Genomic DNA, 21,002 nt, shown 5'->3' with positions numbered 1-21,002 from the left:
TAACTACAAATCTAACCAAATCCTAACATTCTCCACCTTGGTTTGATTTGTAATTTTCAACCGCTACGTCGAGCTCACCATGCAAGCTCCACCTTGAGCTTGTCTCCTCCGCTCGATGTCGCCACATCCGTCGCTCCGTCTCGAGCAACTGCACATCCGCGAACTTTTGGAACCCAAACCGTCTTCGCTCCCGTTCTGGCTGTGCTCTCGTTCAGAATGTATAAGTTCCCACGCTTGTTCGCCTCGCATACGACCCGATCTCGTTTTCGGACCCTCTTAGCTCCACCTGAAGCTGAAATATCGCAACCCTTCGAGTCCAATACGCCTAACGAGATCAAATTCCGCTTCAATCCAGGAACGTGTCGCACACCTGTCAGCGTCCTCACGACCCCATCGTGCATTCGGATTTTCACTATGCCGACTCCCAATACTTTGCACGCTGTCCCGTTCCCCATCAGCACTTTTCCACCTTTGATCGCCTAATAGGTGGCAAAAGACTCCTTCTCCGGGCATACGTGAAAAGAACACGCCGAATCGAGCACCCACGCATCGTCCGAAATTTTCGCACCTTCGGTCGCCGCATACAGCACATCAGAATCGATCATCTCCAACTCTGCTGTCTGCGCCGTCGCTGATACCGTCTCGTCCTGGTTCACGATAGTTTGCTCCCTCTGTCGCTTTAACTCCTTCAGATCATCCTGAAGCTTTCGACAATTGCGCTTGATATGCCTCTTCCTGTGACAGTAAAAGCATTCTATCTCAGATAGCGGCTTCTTCTGTCTATCTCCGGTCGCCGATATTTTCGCTTCCTTCTTCGCTCTCACTACCAAAGCAGTATCCCGGCTCTGCGTGCTGGACTGCTGAATCATCTTCCGCGTCTCATTCGAGAGAAGCGCCGCCGTGACCGCCTCCACGCTTATGGTCTCCTTGTCCTCGTCATCCAGATTGACTCCGACGCTAGTCAACTGGGCCACCACCTTGTTGAACTCATTTAGATGATCATGTAGGCTCGCCGCTTCTTACATCCGCAACGTAAACAGTCGCTGCTTCAGATATAATCTGTTCGTCAGGGATTTGGTCATGTACAGATCTTCCAATTTCTTCCACAATTTCGCCGGTGTCGTCTCGCCGGCTACATTGTAAAGAACCTCATCTGCTAATGATAGATAAAGCGTACTCAGCGCCTTCCGCTCCATCTTCGTCCATGCCGCATCCGTGACCTCCGCCGGCTTTGCCTCCTTCCCGTTCAACGTCTCATCTAACTTTTACTGTACGAGGATTGCTCGTACTTTAATTTGCCATAATCCGAAATTGTTCTTGCCATCGAACTTCTCGATTTCGAATTTCGTGGCTATCTCCGTCGATCTCTCCCACAGATCGGTAACTTTCGGCTCTGATACCACTTGTTGGGAATCCGGTACTGGCCCCGGTACCGGATCTCGTGAATTCGCAACCCGCTCCGATACCAACTGCTGTGGATCCGGTATCGATTGTTGGGATTCCGCAACGAAAACGTCAAATCGGGTTTTTACCATAAACCAGTCTCCTCAGCAAAAGCTGATACAATCATAAAAGAGAAAAATATGCAGGTAAAATAAGATTCATTAAATAAGAGAAGATTACACCTGACTCATCTTCTGCACAGAGTAGCTACAACCCGAGCCCTCTTTCTTGAATCTCTTCTACCCTTCTCTCGTCTTCTATAAACCCACAAAGAAGACCTCTCCGCGTGCACCCGTGCACAAGGTGCACTAAAATAACTCTCTCTCTCTCTCTCTCTCTTTTTCTCTCTCTGGTATGACATCCCAATGTTCCAACCGTACTACACTCAAAAAAAGAGAGCCACAATGCCTATTTATAATGCTCAACTTAAAACGTACCCCAATCCTAATATATTTAGGATTCATACTTTAATTAATATCTAAATCTATCTTAATCAATCACTAATAGATTTAAATATTAATCCTAATCTAGTTAGGTTTATCCTCTAATTAATATTTAAATCTTAATTTATTTCAAACAGATTTAAATATTAATTCTTATCCAAATAGGATTTAACTACAAATCTAACCAAATCCTAACAGGATGAACATGAAACTTGTTAAATTTTATCTTATTTTTGTCTCCATTTTTTTATCACTATTGGGAGATTAGTAGTTGCGACTGAACTGAAATTGATTGTTGACGAATTTTTGACGGATTAAAACAAATCAAATCAGAAAAAGAAAAAAAAAATTTTGAGAGATAGGTAGCACACTACCCGCTCCGTTTATTTCATTTAGAAATAAACTTAGCTAAAAATGTGAATCAACTAGGATTCGAACTTGGGATCTCGAATACCAACCATCAAACCCTTTGCCACTTGCTCTAGGGACAGTCGGTAAGAAGAAGAAAAGGTTCTCCTCTACATTCTCAGCCTTCAACAGCATTTTTGTGAATGGATTTGAAGAAAGTTTTTTTTTCTATTTTTTTTTCATTTTTGGCCCTTATTTACCGTACCCACCGGAAAGTGGATCCCTCCAATCCGAATCCATTTTTATCCTCACTCCCTTAAAATTTAGGTTAAATCGCTCGGTTCGACCAGTCCGATTGGGACCGAGTCTATAAAATAATTATGTTCAATCCTTCGAATCGAATATATCAAAAAATTACTTTGAACCATGCGATCCAATGATTCAACCATCGAATGGTTGAATAAGTGAGCTGGTCCCGTTCGGCCATATTTTTTGATCTAAGTCATAGTTATATCTAACAGCCTAAAATAGACTTAACTAATTTAATTTTCCATAACCACATATTACTCTTATAAAAAATAAAATTAAAATCTTACATTACTTATTACTTATCTAGTTTAGAAATCAGTATTTTATAATTAAATAAAATACTAAAATAATATATATATATATATATATATATATATATATATATATATAATTTAATATTTAAAATGCTATGTTAATGTTACTGATTCGATCAATGATTAACTCACTGGTTAAATCGATGAAACTTGAACAATAAATTTTTCAGGTTGCTATCCGGTTTGATGAGTTGAGCAGCGGTGCCTTTAAAAGCACATGACACTACTACAGATACAAGATTTAGTGGCGACAAATGTCGCCACCATAGCCAAAATTGTCGCCACGAAAAACGTTTTGGCGGCGACAATTCGTCGCCGCATGCCGCCGTCTAAAACCCCGTCGGTAAAACTAATTGGTGGCGATAATTTATCGCCGCCGAAAGTTAGATAATTAGCGGCGACATACGTCGCCGCGAAAAGTTAGATAATTAGCGGCGACAATTAGCTCTATTTTATGTCTAGTTTTATGGTGGCGACTATTGTCGCCACCAATTTTCTAATCTAAAATTAATCTTTAAAAAAAAAATAGTAGCAATAGATATTATTGATTTACTATAAAAATTTTAATTATTCTCATTCTAACATTTTAACCTTTAATTTCAATTTAATCCTCTCAAACCAAATTAATAAGACTTACATTGTCGCCACCAAAAAGTCGCCACTAAAAATCATTTTTGTTGTAGTGTGAGCACATGTGCTCAACGTATGAGCTTATAGTGTTTGTAATTTTTTTAGCTATTGGATTGCCTTAAAATTCGTACAGTAAAAATAAATAAGACTTACATTGTTAATAATAATACTGTACGGAGATATCTCATTTTTCTGTGGAAACTCTTCGAATGGGCCTCCGGAATGAGGATTAACAAAGATAAGTCTGAAATTTTTTATTTGGGGTCGGCGGAAGGTAAAGCCAGTCGGTTAGCGCAAATACTCGGATGCAAACTTGGTACCTTACCTACCAAGTATTTGGGATTGCCATTGACGACCAGACCCCCATCTAAGGAGGATTGGAGAGGAATCATCTGTAAGATCCAGAGTAGAATTGATGGATGGCAAGCGAAACTGCTTTCGCGGGGGGGCAGACTCGTCCTGGTTAATGCTGTTCTAACTAACCTACCCATCCACTTCCTCACTGTCTTCCATACACCCAACTAGGTTGTTAAGAGAATCGAGGCGCTGAGGCGGGATTTCTTCTGGAAAGGTAACACCGGGCCACCTGGAAAGGGATGCCTCGTGGCTTGGAAGTGTGTTTGCCGGAGCAAGGAGGAAGGGGGGCTCGGCATCCTTGATTTAGCTTCGATGAACCAAGCACTCCTTGTTAAATGGTGGTGGAAATTCCTAACGATGCCTAACCTTCAGTGGAACAAGTTAATTCACGCGCTGTTCTACCCAAGGAGTAGACCGTTGAAGGAGGGGAGGAGCTTCAGACCTTCTTCTTTTTGGTGGAAGGGAGTACTTGGACAGAAAGATATCTTTAAATAGGGAGTCTCCTACATTTTGGGAAATGGGCAAAGTGTTGATTTTTGGGCCGACCGTTGGTGTGGGGAAACCGCACTTTCGTCATCCTTTCCGGAGCTATCCCCCCTCCCACCCCATAAAACCAGGTTAATCAGCCATTACTCCAATGGAAACGAATGGTGCTGGAACAAGATCCTACGGGGTGTCAACACTTCAGACCACAGAGTCCAGCAGAGCATCGAGGCCCTAAAGGAAAAGATGTCCACCTTCGGGACTTAACAAGGAACGGACAGCGTGTACTGGCGGTGGACCTCGGACGGACGTTTTTCAGTAAGATCTACTTACACTATGCTAAATAATGGGGAAACAAGGGATTACAGGACTTTTGACATTTGGAGACTCTGTATCCCCCTGAAAGTGAAGGTCTTCTGTTGGCTCGTGCTCAGAAAAAGGTTACCCACTATCGACAACCTGTTGAAAAAAGGGTGGACGGGGAACACAAGCTGCGTACTTTGCGGGTCGGAATTAGAAACGCTTGATCATCTGTTTACACAATGCGCTATGGTCAGATTCCTCATGGCTATGTCGCTTGAGGATGTCCAGCTAGGAGAATTGGGAGATGACGTACACCGCCTGTGGGATATATGGAGGGATCGGGAGGGTTCGAATAACGACTTAACCGGTATTATTGCTTGCTGGTGGGTGGCTTGGGAGACTAGGAATGGAGTCATCTTCGCGAAGGCCCAGGCCGATCCGATCCGGGGGACTCATAAAATCAAACACCTGATAGCTCAGTGGGGTGTTCCTGACCCGTAGAGCTACTGATAGACCTCATAGCTAGAGTAGGAGAATCAGCCGTAGTTTGCAAACAACTTCCACTATCCTGTTTTTTTGTATTTTGCCTCCGTCTTCCTTGAGGCCTTGATGCCTCACTCATGTTGCTTATTTCATTTCTCTCAAAAAAAAAAAAAAATACTGTACGGATGTTGAGGCAATTTCGACTGCTAAAAATTAACGAACACAAAATCGCATGCGCTCAACTCTCCATCAAATATATTAATAAATCACTGCTCCCCGGTGCAAAATCAAAAAAAAAAAAAAAAAAAAAANAAGCTCCTGAAACTAATCCTCTTCTTATAATTTAGTTTGATTTTATTGTTATTAAAGGCCTAGTTTAGTAATGAGGTGGCTGTACTATAAAATGCTCAACTAAAAAAAATGGTGGAGATCAAACTAATCGGTCAGAGAGCTAACCGGGATCAGTCTGACATTAGGAAACACGGACGAGAACCGCCGGATCAGATCCGTGCCAATCGGCGCGCCGCCACAGAAAGCCGCCTGCAGCGAGCTCACATCCTCTGCCGCATCCTCGGCCTCTCGGATCCTCACCAGCGCCAGCACAGCCGGCGGCGCCAATGCGAGATGCGTGATCCGGAACCTCTCGACTATCGCCAGCGTCCGCTTAGCATCGAACCTCTCCGTCTGTATCGCCGCCGTCTCCCCCGCCGCCACGGACTTCAGGCAGAGCATGAACCCGTAGACGTGGAAGAGCGGCACCGTCAGCAGCGTAGTCGTTGTCGCCCCCGCTGATGTTGCCGGAGGCGGCGGCGGCGATAACGGTGGGCCGATCAGCAGCGCCGTCACCGATATCAGGTTGCGGTGGGTGAGCAAAACGCCCTTCACCCGCCCCGTCGTCCCCGAGGAGTAGAGGATCGCCGCGGAGTCCGATTGGCGGATCACAACGGCCTCCACTGTGGGATAAGATTCGGAGATTTGCAAGAAGGATCGGAATCGGGGGGAGTCGAGGAGGATGGTGGGGAGGTTGGACGGTAGCTTGTGGGCGGTGGAGGAGGTGACGAAGGCGACGGAGGGTCTCGAGAGGCCGACGAGGCGGGAGATCTCCGGAGAGGTCGAAACAGGGTTCGCGGGGGAGACGACGACGCCGAGGGAGAGGAGAGCCAAGTAGAGAACGGGAACGTCGAGGCGCGGGGGGGAGAGGACGAAGGCGACGTCGCCATGGGAGATGGAGCGGCGGAGGGCGGCGGCGAGGGAGCGGGACTGGGAGAGGAGGGCGGGGAAGGAGAGGGCTCGGCCGGAGGCGGCGTCGATGAGGGCGGGGTGGGAAGACGGCGGCGGGGAGGGGAGGAGGGAGAGGAGGAAGGACGGGAGGGAGAGCGGGAGGCTGGCGGGAGGGAGCGCGGCCGGCGCCGGGAGGAGGCTCCGGAACGTCTGCGTCGCGGCGCAGAAGCCGCTCTTCGGGTCGATGCTTGGTGGTGGTGGTGGTGGTGGTGTCGGTGGGGATAATAATGGCGTCGATGATGATGATGATGATGATGATGTTGAGGAGGTGGTGGTGTCGGTGGTTGTGGAGGCCATTGATGGAGATTGGAGAGGAGGAGGAGGATGGTGGCGTGGGAGTAGTCAAAATGTGGGTGTATAAGTGGGAAGCTTTCTTAGTGAGCAAATATTTGTAGCAGTATCTTAGGAGGACCCCAGTTGCACATCATTCTAAAATAAAATTATTATTACCGATGCACGTAATAATAAAAGATTCGATGATTGATTGATATTCAAAATATCAAATAGGAAGATTAGTTGGTTGGCATACGAGATTCCAAACTCTGAAAATTACTTTATTCATATATTTAGTTAGTTAAGTTTCTAAAAAAAATTTTAAAAAAAATAAAGTGTGTGAATGTAGCAAAGAGAAAGAGAGAAAAGAAAAGAGACGGAGAAAACCCAAAGGCTATATATGGGCAATTTTTGGATTCACCTTATATTATGTGAGCAATTTTTTAAGTGTTAATGGATGTGTTTAATATATAATTGTCTATAAATAAAGGGGTGTCTAAGGCCAAGGTGGAGAGAGAGTAGAGAGAGCGTATCTGTAATTTTTGTTTTTAAGTAATAGAGTACTTAGTTTTTGCAGAATTTCTATTCCTCTTTTGTTTTTCTTTTTTTTGCATACAGTCTTTGAAGATGCGAATGTCCGAACTAGCAAAATCGAGATAAACTTGTCCATCTTTGAGCAAGAATGCTGGCGCCACATAGGCTTTGACTAGCAAAATTACTAAGCTTGTGATAAGTTGCTAAAAATAATTTGTTTCACATAATCTAGACTTTAGAACCAGGTTAAGGTGGACTTTAGGTTTAACTAGAGTTTATGTGAAAATGATTTCTCTTCTATTGTCTATTTTTGCAACTGTAGAGGTGAAATTTTTTCAGTTTTGCTGCTTGTTTGATAAAAATAGTAACGCAAAATAACATTATAATCTTTTATATAATTTGATGAATAATAAATTATAAATAAAAATAAGATAAATAAAAATAAGTCCTTTTCTTATTTTTTATTATAATTTTTTGCTTATATTTCCTTTCCATAATTTACTTAGCTCTATTCTGGCTGGAAACCAAATTATATTATTTTTAAAAATTCAAGTTTCGTTCCTAACTATATTAGGGTGAATCTAGCATTGAAAGTGCTTATTTACAGCCAGAAATTATTTTCCTTTTTTTCACTTCCGCTAAAACAAAAAAAATCAGATAAGACAAATTTTCCTTCCTAAGAACTTCTTAAACTAAAAAACAATATATAAAAAGCAATCTTATCGTCTCTAATATAATGCCATACCAACCATTTGAAAAATACAATAACCTCTGCTAATAAATTCATAAAATAGAAAACAAAATCCTAGCAATATATATANAGTCAATAACAAACTTTATAATCATTCAATTTTATTCTTTTTCTCGTCCTTTTAAAAAAAACTTAAAGCATTTGACAAGATGTGATAAGATAAAAATATTTTCTTTCTGGAATACATAAATCTTAGATTGATATAAAAATCTAACAAAATAGCTTACACAGATTTCCTAAGTACGTCTAAATAATAATTACATTAAAAGCCTATATTTTTTTTTCTTTAATTAAATATCTTACATGTGCATGTTGTTAAAATGTGTTTATGAATTTTTTAAATTTGAAGGGCATTTGCAAAAGTTTAGTTAGAACATTTAAACGACAACTATGGAAAGGGTAAAATTGGTATTTTGCTTGCCGTTTGTGTAGATTTTAATGAAATATTCTTTTAAACTATATGTTTGAAAGTTTTCTATATATAGAGGGTTATTTAGGATATCTTAATTTTAATCAGGGTACCTGTCAAAATATATGCTTTTGGAGGGGCATACTGGAAATTTTTCCCTTTATTTTAAATTAAAAATAAGAAAAAGTTGATTACATGATAGCATCCCGCCACCGCAGCGAATCTTTTTAAAGTATAATTACGACTCACGAAAATGGGCGTGAAATTATAGTTTTCAAATACTTTAAAGAATGTAGATCAAGTGTAACAGAGCCGATCATGGACTTGAAAGCCGAATCATAGAAAACAACTCGATAGCACGGAGGCCTCCGTAATACCGATAGTATACCAGCCGAAATATATAGAGAGAGAGAGAGAGAGAGAGAGAGAGAGCCAGGCTGGTATACTATCGGTAGCACGGACGCCTCCGTGCTACCAAGTTGTTTTCGATGATGCCGCTTCCAAATCCACGATCGACTCCATTACACTTGATCTACACTATTGAAAGTATTTGAAAACTAAATTTCAGAATTTTTCGACATCATTTAGCTATCAAATGAGTAATTTAAAAATGAACGGCTCAAAATTAAAAATTTCATAAAAAATAATGATAAAAGACATGAATTTAAGATCAGAGGTATTGACCATAGTCTAAAATAATCAAAAAAATGATGAAATTTTATAGAAAAATTTCATAATTTTTTTCACTATTTAGAATAAGGTCAATACCTCTGATCTTAAATTCAAGTCTTTTATCATTATTTTTTATGAAATTTTTATTTTCAGCCGTTCATTTTTAAATTACTCATTTGATAGATAAATGATATCGAAAAATTATGAAATTTAATTTTCAAATACTTTCAATAGTGTAGATCAAGTCTAATGGAGTCAATCGTCGATTTGGAAACGACATCATCGAAAACAACTTGGTAGCACGAAGACGTCCGTACTACCGATAGTATACCAGCCTGGCTCTCTCTCTCTCTCTCTCTCTCTCTCTCTATATATATATATATATATATTCTACCTCGATTATTTTTAATTCGTACAATAAATGATGGAACACGAGAATCATTCTTAATAATAAACAATAACATCACGCCCATTCTCGTGAGTCGTAATTATACTTTAAAAAGATTCGCTGCGGTGGCGGGATGCTATCATGTAATCAACTTTTTCTTATTTTTAATTTAAAATAAAGGGAAAAATTTCCAGTATGCCCCTCCAAAAGCATATATTTTGACAGGTACCCTGATTAAAATTAAGATATCCTAAATAACCCTCTATATATAGAAAACTTTCAAACATATAGTTTAAAAGAATATTTCATTAAAATCTACACAAACGGCAAGCAAAATACCAATTTTACCCTTTCCATAGTTGTCGTTTAAATGTTCTAACTAAACTTTTGCAAATGCCCTTCAAATTTAAAAAATTCATAAACACATTTTAACAACATGCACATGTAAGATATTTAATTAAAGAAAAAAAAATATAGGCTTTTAATGTAATTATTATTTAGACGTACTTAGGAAATCTGTGTAAGCTATTTTGTTAGATTTTTATATCAATCTAAGATTTATGTATTCCAGAAAGAAAATATTTTTATCTTATCACATCTTGTCAAATGCTTTAAGTTTTTTTTAAAAGGACGAGAAAAAGAATAAAATTGAATGATTATAAAGTTTGTTATTGACTACATAGTATAAAATTACTAGCCAAATTTAAAATAGGAGCTTTTGCTTATTTATACTTTTTTTAAATTTTTAAATTTGTCCTAAAATTATCAAAATACTCTTCTAAACCCTAATTCCCATCAGTAAACCCTAGGAGTAAAGAAATATTTGAAATTTTTTTAAAAAATCAATAAGGACATTTTGATCAACCAAGAATATATAAAATATTTTTGAAATTTTAGAAGGTATATTAGATATTATCCCTTTTAAGATAATAATAAAATAATTTAACATTGTCGGTAAAAATGATTTGATAAAACTAAGAAAAAGTTGATATTATTAATTTCTTAAGTTTTTGAAAATTAAAATTAATATAAAATTTACACTAGGCCAATTATATTAAGTCATGTGAGATGGTGAAGAATTTATTTAATATTAATAATATAATAATTTCATAATGCAAATTTGTTACTGTACTTTGATGCAAACTAATTTTTTTTAAGGCCTCATTTGATACTTTCTAAATTTTTCAGCTCAAGTTCTAGGAGATCTTAGGACATCTAGGGACAGATTAACTTCTCTTTTTTTTCTTTTTTTTTTTAGTTACCTTGTGCAAATTCATCTTTTCTTAAAAATTTGCTGCAGCGAAAACATCGCTATCACTGGCTTTTGCTGTTAAGAGTCAAATATAACTCATACCTCACGGACACATATACGAAACACGACACGATTCCAACATGGTAACTCGGCAACTTTCAAACTATTAGGATACTGACCGGGCCTAAATACCGCTAATAAAATATTATTATATTTCTCATACAAATGGTAATTAATAAAATTTTTATTGATAAATTACATATTTTAAGAAAAAATTCTCCACCACATATAATTTATTTATTTCATCCAAAAAAATTTAATGTATTCACCAAAGAGCTAAAATAGTTATCATCTTGCATTCTATATGTAAAGAGAAAAGAAAAGTATAAAAATAAATATTTATTTATTTATTGTCCTTGTAAACGCATCCGCTGTGTTTGCAAACAATTTATAAAAATACATGAAAGGAGAACCCTACAAAAAGTCTCTCTCTCTATTTTCTGGGGCTTTATGGGCCCACATATATTTTTGTTAGTGGTTAATTGCACCGTTGATCTCAACTTTTGCACAATTTTATTTTGATCCCTAATATTTTTTTTTTTTACAATATCAAGCTTGGCTTTTTTTTTATATGTCAATTTCGGCCCCTAAACTTTACATATTTTTCACTTTAGTCTCCAAAAATAGAAATTCAAAATTTTGAATTTAAGTTCGGCAATGTTTTAAACAGTTTGCCATTATTCTGCGCCTTCAATTGTGTTGAACTTTAGGAAAAACAAGAGCGAAAGACGAAAACAAAGGCAAATGCGGCGCGCTTTGTACTGTTTTTGAATATTAACCCCTTGGCATTTTTGCGCAATGTAGAAACTCTTTTCCGTAAATTATAATAGACTTTTACTTATTTTTCATTTCTTCGGCAACGGAAACTCGTTCTTTACTTCTTCTGGTAAATGCTGTATAATTTACTTTGGTGTATTTTTTCATTTGGATTACTGGTACTTGCCTAGTGAGTAGAGAACATTTATTTGTGAAATCTTCGGAAAACTTTGTTAATTTAGATGCAGTTCAGCATAAATTTTTTTTTTTTTTTTTGGTGTGTGAATGAAAAGCAAGGAGTTTGATTTTAGCTTCTTAAAAGATGTTGGCATATATGATTTAACAGGATAATATACTTTACAAATAATGTGATTTATTTTGTTCACAATAAAAATGAATTGAAGGTATGCTGTTCCATTCTAGACATTTGACCACACTCGTAACGTCCACTCATTATAGAAAATTTTTATACTTAATAGAATATTACTGAAAATTTTCATGCCACATAGGATATCACTGAATAACTTTAGTTGAATGTCCAAATAAGGCCTTCATATCTTGAACTTTCCATAGACTTTTTACGCCTAGTCACCGCCCAAAATATTATAGTCGTGTTAAAAGGTTTAGCCCAATTATATCTCATGTATAGAATATTTCAAATCACTGGATTGTTACATTACTTTACCTCCCTTTAAGTCTTGAAGTTTTCGTCGGCACACTTACAAACATCAAGTGATATGAAATTTGTCTCGCTAGTTTTAGCTGGTCTTGTGAGGAGTTGCGCTCCACGCCTCCACCCACAACAATCATCAGCTAGAGAATCATGTTCTATGCACTGAATAACTATATCTCAGTTAAGACTCATCTCACATTTCCAACTAGTGATTGGCTCTGCTATTAATTGCGACGCCTCGCTTCCCAAATAAGTCATCCATTCTAGAACTATTCTATCTCTAATACGCTTAACTCTCTTAGGGCGTGTTTGGTTCGAAGTCGGAGTCGAAATCGGAATCGGAATCAAAATAAGCTGGAATTGGAATCGGAATAACTCATTACCTAATTCTGTTTGGTTCATCACCTGAATCGAAATCGGAATAAATCATTCCTATTGTCGGTGTTTGGTTCAGATGGATATAAAAAATATAATCAAATTAATACACTAACATCATCTTTATAATATATTAATTTAAATTCAAATTAAAAATTAAATATTTAAAATTTACATCAAAATTTTGAAATAATGTCAAAATTTTAAATCTAATTTTTTTAAAAAATTAAACTTTAAAGTTGAGTGGATAATTTAAAATATGAAACTAAATTATGATTTATTCAAATTCAAACTTAAAATTAAGTTAGATTCGAAATATTTGATTAAATTTTAAAATTTAATTTAAGTTCAAATTAAAATTTAAAATTATATATTTAATTTTTAAATTTTAACTCATATTTTAATTAAAAAAGTTGAAAAAATAAATTTAATCCGAATAGATATCCATTTCGTCCAGATTCAACTTCCAATCCGGCCTCCTAGGCCGGATTGAAAACAGAGATGATTGAAAAATTCTCATTCCACTCGAAAATCGGAATCGGAATCAGAATGAGACTCCCGTGTACCAAACACCCACAAACAAATACACCCATTCCGATTCAATTCTAGGGCGAAAAAGAAGTGAACCAAACACGCCCTTAATCTCTTCAGTCTAACAATAGCCTAAAATACTATAATCGGATTAAACAAATATTTTTATTATTTATTATATATAAAACTATTTTAAATTCTAAATGTGTCACATAGTTGGTATAGCATGAACTATTTTGGCACCAACTCTATTCGTTTTTGAGTCATATCTTTCTTTCTGAATGTTGTTCTGGCACTGCCGCGCCAGTCGACATCAAGCTATTTGCAAATTTTCCTCTTTCTCTATCAGCTTAAATGCTTGACCGCTGAGTCCAAGTCTAACGCTGTCAGTTTGAGATCCTAGTCTTTTTACCTCATATATTTCCACATTTGTCTTTATCACTGTCAACCAAGTCTCCCCTATCCTCCCTGCACTTTTGTGTATTTGTAATCTCATGCCATTTTTTGAGATCATTAATTTGAAGATCAGAGCTGCAGACAGATCATGGGAGCCCTCCATCTTCTCATTCTCCTCGCAGTTTCGACGGCTTCGATCTACACCGGTGTCGACGGAAGCGCAGCGAAGGACGACTACGACATGCTTCGTGGCCCAATCCACGCACCGCCGGGCAATTCGTTCAACTCGTTTGCGGGGAATCCCAACCGACGCCGCGGCTACGACGTCTCCTCTCACCGCCACGGCCATGCTACGGAAGGCGAAGCTATCCTTGTGAACATCTTGGCCGGCGTCTTTGGTTTTGCAACTTCTTTGCTCTTTTCGCTCACAATCTGGAACCGGTGCATTTCCCGTCCCTCGAAAGTAACTCATAGTCCTATCGCCACCACCGGGGAGCGCAGAAACTTGTTGGGCCGGACAGAGTCGCTGCAGGTGTCTCTGGGCCAGATCTCACCCATGACGATCTCCCGGAGGCTGACCGTGCAGCTAACTCCCTCCGATCTACTACATGCAACTGCAGATTTCCACCCCGATCGTATTATCGCGGTTGGGAGTGCGCAGCTGGGGACGTCATACAAGGCCTTCCTCAGCGACGGAACTGCGCTCACCGTCAAGCGGCTGCGGTCGTGCAGGCTCTTCGGCGAGGCCCTCTACTCCGCGACGATCAGTCGCATTGGTCGACTCCGCCACCCCAACCTTGCACCGCTCTTGGACTTCTACACAATCAACGACGAGCGCCTCCTCGTCTACAAGTACATGCCGAACGGCGCCCTCTCCTCCCGACTACACTCTTCCTCTCGCTCTCTGGATTGGCCTGCTAGGCTCAAGATAGCAATCGGTGCCGCCCGCGGTCTCACGTGGCTCCACCATTGGTTCCACGCTCCCCTCCTCCACCATTACATGAGCTCGAGCACGATCCTCCTCGACGAAGACTATGAGGCCAAGATCACCGATTTCGGCCTCTCGGGGCTCCTCGAATCGAACGTCGGGGAATTGGGCTACGCGGCTCCGGAGTATGCTGCGAATCCGGTCCCGACCACAAAGGGCGATGTTTATGCATTAGGAGTGGTGCTACTGGAGCTAGCCACAGGGAGGAAGCCCGGTGAGATCGGCACGGATGCGGTGGGGATACGTTTTGCAGGAAATTTGGTGGATTGGGTTCGCAAGCTTGCGGGCGAAGGTAGGATCAGAGATGCTGTTGATGAGTCGCTGCGCGGGAAGGGCCATGACGTCGAAATTGTGGAGTCCTTGAAAATAGCCATGGGATGTGTTGTAAATAGTCCGCAGGAGAGGTTCTCAATGTATGGAGCGTACCGGTCGCTGAGGAACGTTGGCGACGGTTACGGCTTCTTGGAGCAGTTTGAGGAGATCCCACTGGTTCATGGGGCAGACGGCTGCAGTGCGAGAGATTAAATTGCCAGCTAGGGCTTGTTTTGAGCGAGTCGAAGTTACATGCTTTGTATCTTTCCTGACAATAACAAAAATAGCTCTGTCATTAACATTACTCTTAAATAAAAGCTAAAAAGTTAAAATGTTGGAAACTCTGTACTCACCTTTTTTTTCAGTTCTCAAACTCCCTCTCTTTGTTTCCCTTTTTTTCTTTTCCTTAACAAGGAAACCCATAGATAATATCCATTAATAAAAAGCTTAAATACAAGTTTGGGAAAAAAAATTTGAAAAATATACTCCACAACATAGAAATGAAGACCACTCTGCACAAACTAAAATGAAGAAATCGACAACGGTTCCCGATCGAATCAAAATAAAACAATGGGGAAATTCGTTATTGTCGGTCCCCCGACTCAGAACAAGAAAAGAGATGAAAAACATGTCGATAACAGTTCCCAACCTACAACGTAAAAGTAAAAAAATCAAGCCCTGAAATCCAAATAAAGAAAAGAGATGAAAACGAAAAGTCTTACGATCCTCACATCAAGCACCAAATCTCTAACAACCGCTAGCTCTAGTTCGAGCTAGTAGAATCATCCTTAATGCCGACCATCATCGACGACGCTTCTACAAATCAGCACGGGATCCAAGAAATGTCGAGGTGTTCCGAAAAATAAGGCACATATGACTAATACAAAGCATTACCTTTTCCTGTAAACCTAAGCAAAGTATTACTACATGGAAATGAAGGTTTTCCACTTTAAGTTTGATGCAACAAATCCCACACTGCAACTGCCATGTAAAAGGAAATAATGCATGAATGATACATTTCTGAAGACCAACATAAACTATAAGATAAAATTGACATGAATTGTCTAATAAACTGGGAGACCTCCAAGGGTGTTGTTTGACTTGCTACAAATAGGACTGAAAAAAAAAATGAAGTGCCCACTAAATTGTACAGGATAAATCACTGGATTAGTTTGTAAATTTGAATGAGGAATTGAACTGAAAAAAAAATGAAACAATATGTGAGACATTCTAGACGGAAATAGCGAAGATATAAACTGACATAGTTCCAGATAAAATGTAAGAGCTATAACCGTAGCTTAGTTCTCCACATGCACCCGACAACCTTTTTAGGAGAGGGATCGTTTGGTCCCTTGTCTCGCTGGCCAGATGTGAAATACAACCAGCCATTCCAGAAACCTACCAAGGTGGTCTTGATGCGGAAAGGTAACTTCCCAATAACCGACCATTCCTGTGAAAATTACATTATTTGAATAAACATTATATAAGAGACAAAAGTAGAACCAATCACGACAATTTTGTAAAATCATATTATTTGTTCATTTGCAGAGTTCAGTTTTTTTTACAGTATTGGATCATCTGGAAAGTATATAATTAATAACAAGAAAAAACTTTATGATGACTAAAGAAATCACCAATCTCTAATATTAGCGCTTTATATTTTCTTTTCTTTAATTTTATAGACATGAAAATTTGAAATTTCATTCAATTGGTAATTGGTGCTCTTTATAGAGCCTAACAATTGTTCACAAATCAACAGAATTCTAAAAGAAATGGAGATTATGAGTCTCGATGAAATCGACAGCAGATAGTAGAAATATGAACAAATAAGAAAACGTTACTTCTCTTTTTGTACAGTAAAAGGATTGAGGAGTTTTTAATACCAGTGTATCCAAGTTGAACCGAAATATTTCACCAACCAAGACCATCTTTTTAGTCACAGGATGTTTCTCCGTAGTTCCTCCAGCGATAATAAGGGAATTGTTTACATTTACCCATGCAAATTCTATGTGTGAATCTGGTTTAGGCATGGGTGGCAGTTCCTTCCACTTTAAACCATCATCAAGCATGTAAACATTGCTATACACCACCTGAATAAGAACAAAATTTGCCAGCATAAGTAGGTGGCAAAAACATAATAAAGAAAGAAGCAAGTAGGCCAATCATGATACAATGCAAGATAATAAAAGAGACAAAAGGTATAGTTTTTTATAATCAAAATTAATATCATATTCTTTATATCTAAAGAAATTCCTTGGTATAAAGCCAAGTTGGTCTAGCGCATGTGAGGTAGGTTCCAAAAATGTCCATGAGGAAAAGCACCAGAAGTATTAATTAATGAAGATTTGTAGCTCAGCTGGATGTTCCCTTTCTTTTCCATCAAGGAGGAGGTCCAAATTAAACACTAATATCTCATTTTAATGTAAATGAGTAGAACTTCATTCCACTTTAACAAAGGCATCATTCCCCAGTTATATCATCTAGATTACACATTTTGTAAATTCTTCTTTAAAATTCTATTTAGATTTCCAGCTACAAACCTCACTTCTGCGAACACATTTGAAAATCGGTGATCCAGGTTTTGCCATAAAATCACCCTCTTGACCGCCAATAGCAAGAAGCCGATCATTAGCAACCACACAAGCCCTGGTGACAAAAGACATATTTGGCTAAGAATTAATTTGTCATTTCAGTTCTGAATATTATTTTTAAAGTAATAACATGATGGAAATTGATGAAAAATTTTCATATAGCTTTGTGTTGAGTAGAGAATCAGTTTCAAAAACCGCACTGGGCAAAACAAGGCATATGCAGCCTTTAGAAGATATCACGAAGTGAGCTATTTCATCAAGCAAAATAGGCAAATGTACAAGGCTTAATTGCAGTACCTTATTAAGCAGCAGGAACAATCGGTAATAAAGGTTAAAACAAGATCTTTAAAAGCCAAAGTGTTAAAGTATTCAGATAGCAATAGAACAATATGCAGGTTTGCATAGGAGTACATATATCTATAGCTCACCTGAATATATAGAAGCATGTCAACACATGTAAGTGTGACTATAATTTCATCAAATATTGAAGTATTGAGATACTGATTCAGCGTGATGAGAATTCAACAGCCAATATTTGATCCAAGTTTCACAATATTTCGAAATTAAGTTCGTGATAAAGCGTTGATTTAGATCAGGCTTTAAAGTTATTGCAATATCAGATCACACTATAGATCTCGTCCTACGAGCCGACAAACTTAACATACTCTATAAAAATCATCAAAACCGGAAGCTTTAAATAAATATTTTCTCATTTGCAACAAGCTACCTTATTTTGCTCAACCTTCCTGTTTCTTTTGCATCTACAGCAAAGCTCTAGCCAAAGCTCGGGACAAAATACCTTTCTTACATCATTACAGTGACACCTCAATTAGTCCCACATTGGATTGTGCTGTGGGACTAATTGGGTGTCAGATTGGAATCCTTTATTACAATGATATGGCAACTACTCCATGTTCATAAGTAGCTCTAACTTGCCGCACAAATCACCAGAAAAACAAAATAAATAAATAAATAAATAAATAAAATTCCCTAATTCTAAATTTTACCTCTAATTAGCATGGTGATTGCTGTAGGTTTCAGATTAAATAATTTCACAGATAAAACATGAACCTAACAAATAAATTCTACGAGGCAACTGCACACAAACCTGTGAGGACCACCACGTGGTATGGGTATCTCATTTCTCCATTCATTGTCCAAAGCTTTCCCATCTTTTACAGCGAGGCTCCAATGATCCAATGCAGGTTCATGGCGATCCTCCTTGCTGCCACCCATTACATGGAGTCTGCCTCTCCAAAGTTGTGTAGCTGGTGCGTACCTAGGAAGACATCCATCAGTATTTCTTAAGACTTCGATCAAAATTTCCATAAATTCTGTGAGCATGAAATAATAGACCAAATGAGCTCAGCCAGTCTAGGTTGAATATCACCAAGTACTTAAAACTAAATTGATGTAGAAATGGCGACACAACAATAGATTCACACACCAAGGGGAGAAAAGAACTTTGCAACACTAAAAAGTTTCTTGGATAATAGCAAAATGATATATACGAGGAATAAAACGAAAAGAGTGGAAAATCGAACAAACCCTCAAAAGAACTAAGGATAAATCTTAAAACCAGTTTAGGTCCGTTAGGAACAGTCTTATCCTAACTCCACCCTTAATACACCTCATAGTTGTGACTGAAGTAAGACAGACTCAAAACATCCATAAAATTAATTTGACTATTCAAGCCAATATTACACACCTAGGCACTGGCAATGGAGGCAAATCATGCCATTCTTTCGTCTCTGTGTCCAGTACAAAATTGCGAGCTGTAGGACCTCTACATTGGGGCCCATACTGTCCAGTGACTACATAAATATATCTGCCATCTGTCACCATTCCTAGATGTGAATGTGCCATTTCTTTTGGCATATCAAATCTTCCTCCCCATGTATTATCTGTAAAGTTATAGATATCCACATGGGAATGCACCTAAAACAGAAAGAAAACAAATTCGTTCATAAAATGATTTAGCACAGAAATCCAATTAATCATCCACTAAACAGAAAATAATATTCGTTATAATATAATTTCAAGAATCAAGAAGACAAGGACCATAAGAAACATTAGTTTAGTTCTTATCTGCTTGTATCATTTTCAACTTTTCGCAAATGATAGCGCAATATGGCACCATTAAGATAGTCCTTTTTTCTTTGATGCTAGGTGACAAAGGTCACAAATGGTGCAGCACCATTAGTTGGGAATGGAAAAACTCGACCCATTGGCCCTTACAAGGAGGAGATTCTCCTTATCACTATGCTACAAGATGAGTACATACATGCTATTTACCAAATATTCAGCTAAATTAACAAAATGAGAACTAAAAACAGCTCAAAAATTTTCCAAGCGAGTAGTCAAAAGAAAACGATGGGGTTTAGTAGTGGGTGACAAGCAAATCACTTGTTAGAGATCTAAATATAGGTGCAATGCAATGAACATGTAAGGAAAGGATGTAAAGATGGTTGTGTGAACAAGTCGCAAAATGTAGACATACAGTGACATAAGGATGTCTAGAGAAAAACATGTATTAAGAGGAACATTAATCACATATTTTCACAGAAAGAAACAAGAATATTTACAGATAAAGAGGACTCAGGCATCCTAGGCCTAAGAAAAAGTAACTTGGTTTAGTTGAAAGATTTCAAGTGAGGATGCAGTGGCCTTAGGAGAAGATTCAGTAAGATTAGCAAGTAAAAGAACCAAATCAGTGGATTTTCCGATTTTTTACACAAGATAAAGCCAGAGTCAAAAGTGAGGTAGCCATTCAAGATGTATTTTGATCAGGCTGTATTATTTCAAAGAAGATCTTGATATAATTTAGTCCTATCTGAATCACAAAATGTTTTCATGGGATGCAACTGCAAGCCATAATAAAGCATGCATATAACTCTACTCTCAAATACTTGTTCGTTTTAAGGGGCTTAAGATGCAATGTAGTTGGAAAATCATCAGCAGATAATCAAATGATGCAAATATCACTTGCATTATTTATGATTAATTTGCAAGTCAACTAGATAGCTTTACTTAGCATGTTACACTTCCAAACACATAATTTCAAGTTAAACCACAAATATACTGTCATATTCTCGGTATAAACTCATAAGGTACTATACTGCAATTTTGCAACAAACAATCAATATTTGAAGAATTAAATCTTTAAAGTAAATGGGCTCTACAAGGTTACGGAGTAAGCAAAGAGATATGGAAGGACCGAAGAAAATACTCTTTAGTCCCAACATAAAAAAATATGTTATATATCAATATATTACTATTATTCTTACATGGTCAATGGTACCATATCCAGCAAAAACATACAGCAGATTCTTAATCTGTATAGCAGCTCCATCTAGACGAGGCACAGGAGCTTCTGCCATCTCTTCCCATTCTAACTGAGGTGCCGGTAAATCCGCAAAAGTTGCATTAATGTCTTTTGTCTGTAACATTTTATTATCCTTCTTAACCTGCAAGATGAAAAAGACAAAAATTCGAATTACTATTTAGTACTTGGAAATAGGAACTGAAAAGAACAAACTAATCTTCTAAAATTTCCACACTAATAATCCACCCTTCTCCTCCTAAAGGAGACCAAATATAACACCAATGCTAAGGATCAAGTTGGTAATTTCCTTACATCCCACCCC

General features: G+C 38.2%; 3 protein-coding genes across 5 annotated transcripts in view; 1 reads left to right on the top strand and 2 right to left on the bottom strand.

Annotated features, from left to right (window-relative positions):
• On the bottom strand, positions 5,459–7,146 carry LOC109726597 (4-coumarate--CoA ligase-like 5). Its single transcript, XM_020256299.1, has one exon. It carries the CDS (start codon positions 6,689–6,691, stop codon positions 5,549–5,551), a length of 1,143 nt encoding a protein of 380 aa, XP_020111888.1. The 5' UTR covers positions 6,692–7,146; the 3' UTR covers positions 5,459–5,548.
• The window catches only part of LOC109726430 (kelch repeat-containing protein At3g27220-like), a 10,941-nt gene continuing 3,156 nt past the window's right edge, over positions 13,218–21,002 (bottom strand). The window contains exons 2-9 of one of the 3 annotated variants that reach the window (XR_002220516.1): positions 20,643–20,822; positions 19,064–19,293; positions 18,464–18,634; positions 17,305–17,410; positions 16,648–16,854; positions 15,496–16,214; positions 15,118–15,413; positions 13,218–15,032 (exon numbers count right to left, since the gene is read on the bottom strand). Coding sequence is in view for 1 of the 3 variants with exons in the window: in XM_020256006.1 (XP_020111595.1) it covers positions 16,050–16,214; positions 16,648–16,854; positions 17,305–17,410; positions 18,464–18,634; positions 19,064–19,293; positions 20,643–20,822 (1,059 nt within the window). In the remaining 2 variants the exon portion in view is untranslated. Of the gene's footprint in view, positions 15,033–15,116; positions 16,215–16,647; positions 16,855–17,304; positions 17,411–18,463; positions 18,635–19,063; positions 19,294–20,642; positions 20,823–21,002 lie in introns of those variants that run through there. The other 2 variants (XR_002220515.1, XM_020256006.1) reach the window with 2 other exon arrangements.
• Positions 13,613–14,977, top strand: LOC109726336 (probable inactive receptor kinase At1g27190). Its single transcript, XM_020255873.1, has one exon. The coding sequence runs from the start codon at positions 13,613–13,615 to the stop codon at positions 14,975–14,977; it is 1,365 nt and encodes a 454-aa protein (XP_020111462.1).

Source organism: Ananas comosus, linkage group 21 (assembly GCF_001540865.1).
Source record: "Ananas comosus cultivar F153 linkage group 21, ASM154086v1, whole genome shotgun sequence".
NCBI classification, from domain to species: Eukaryota; Viridiplantae; Streptophyta; class Magnoliopsida; order Poales; family Bromeliaceae; genus Ananas; species Ananas comosus.
Note: the sequence above shows the minus strand (reverse complement) of the source record. Positions and strands in the feature narration are given on the sequence as shown.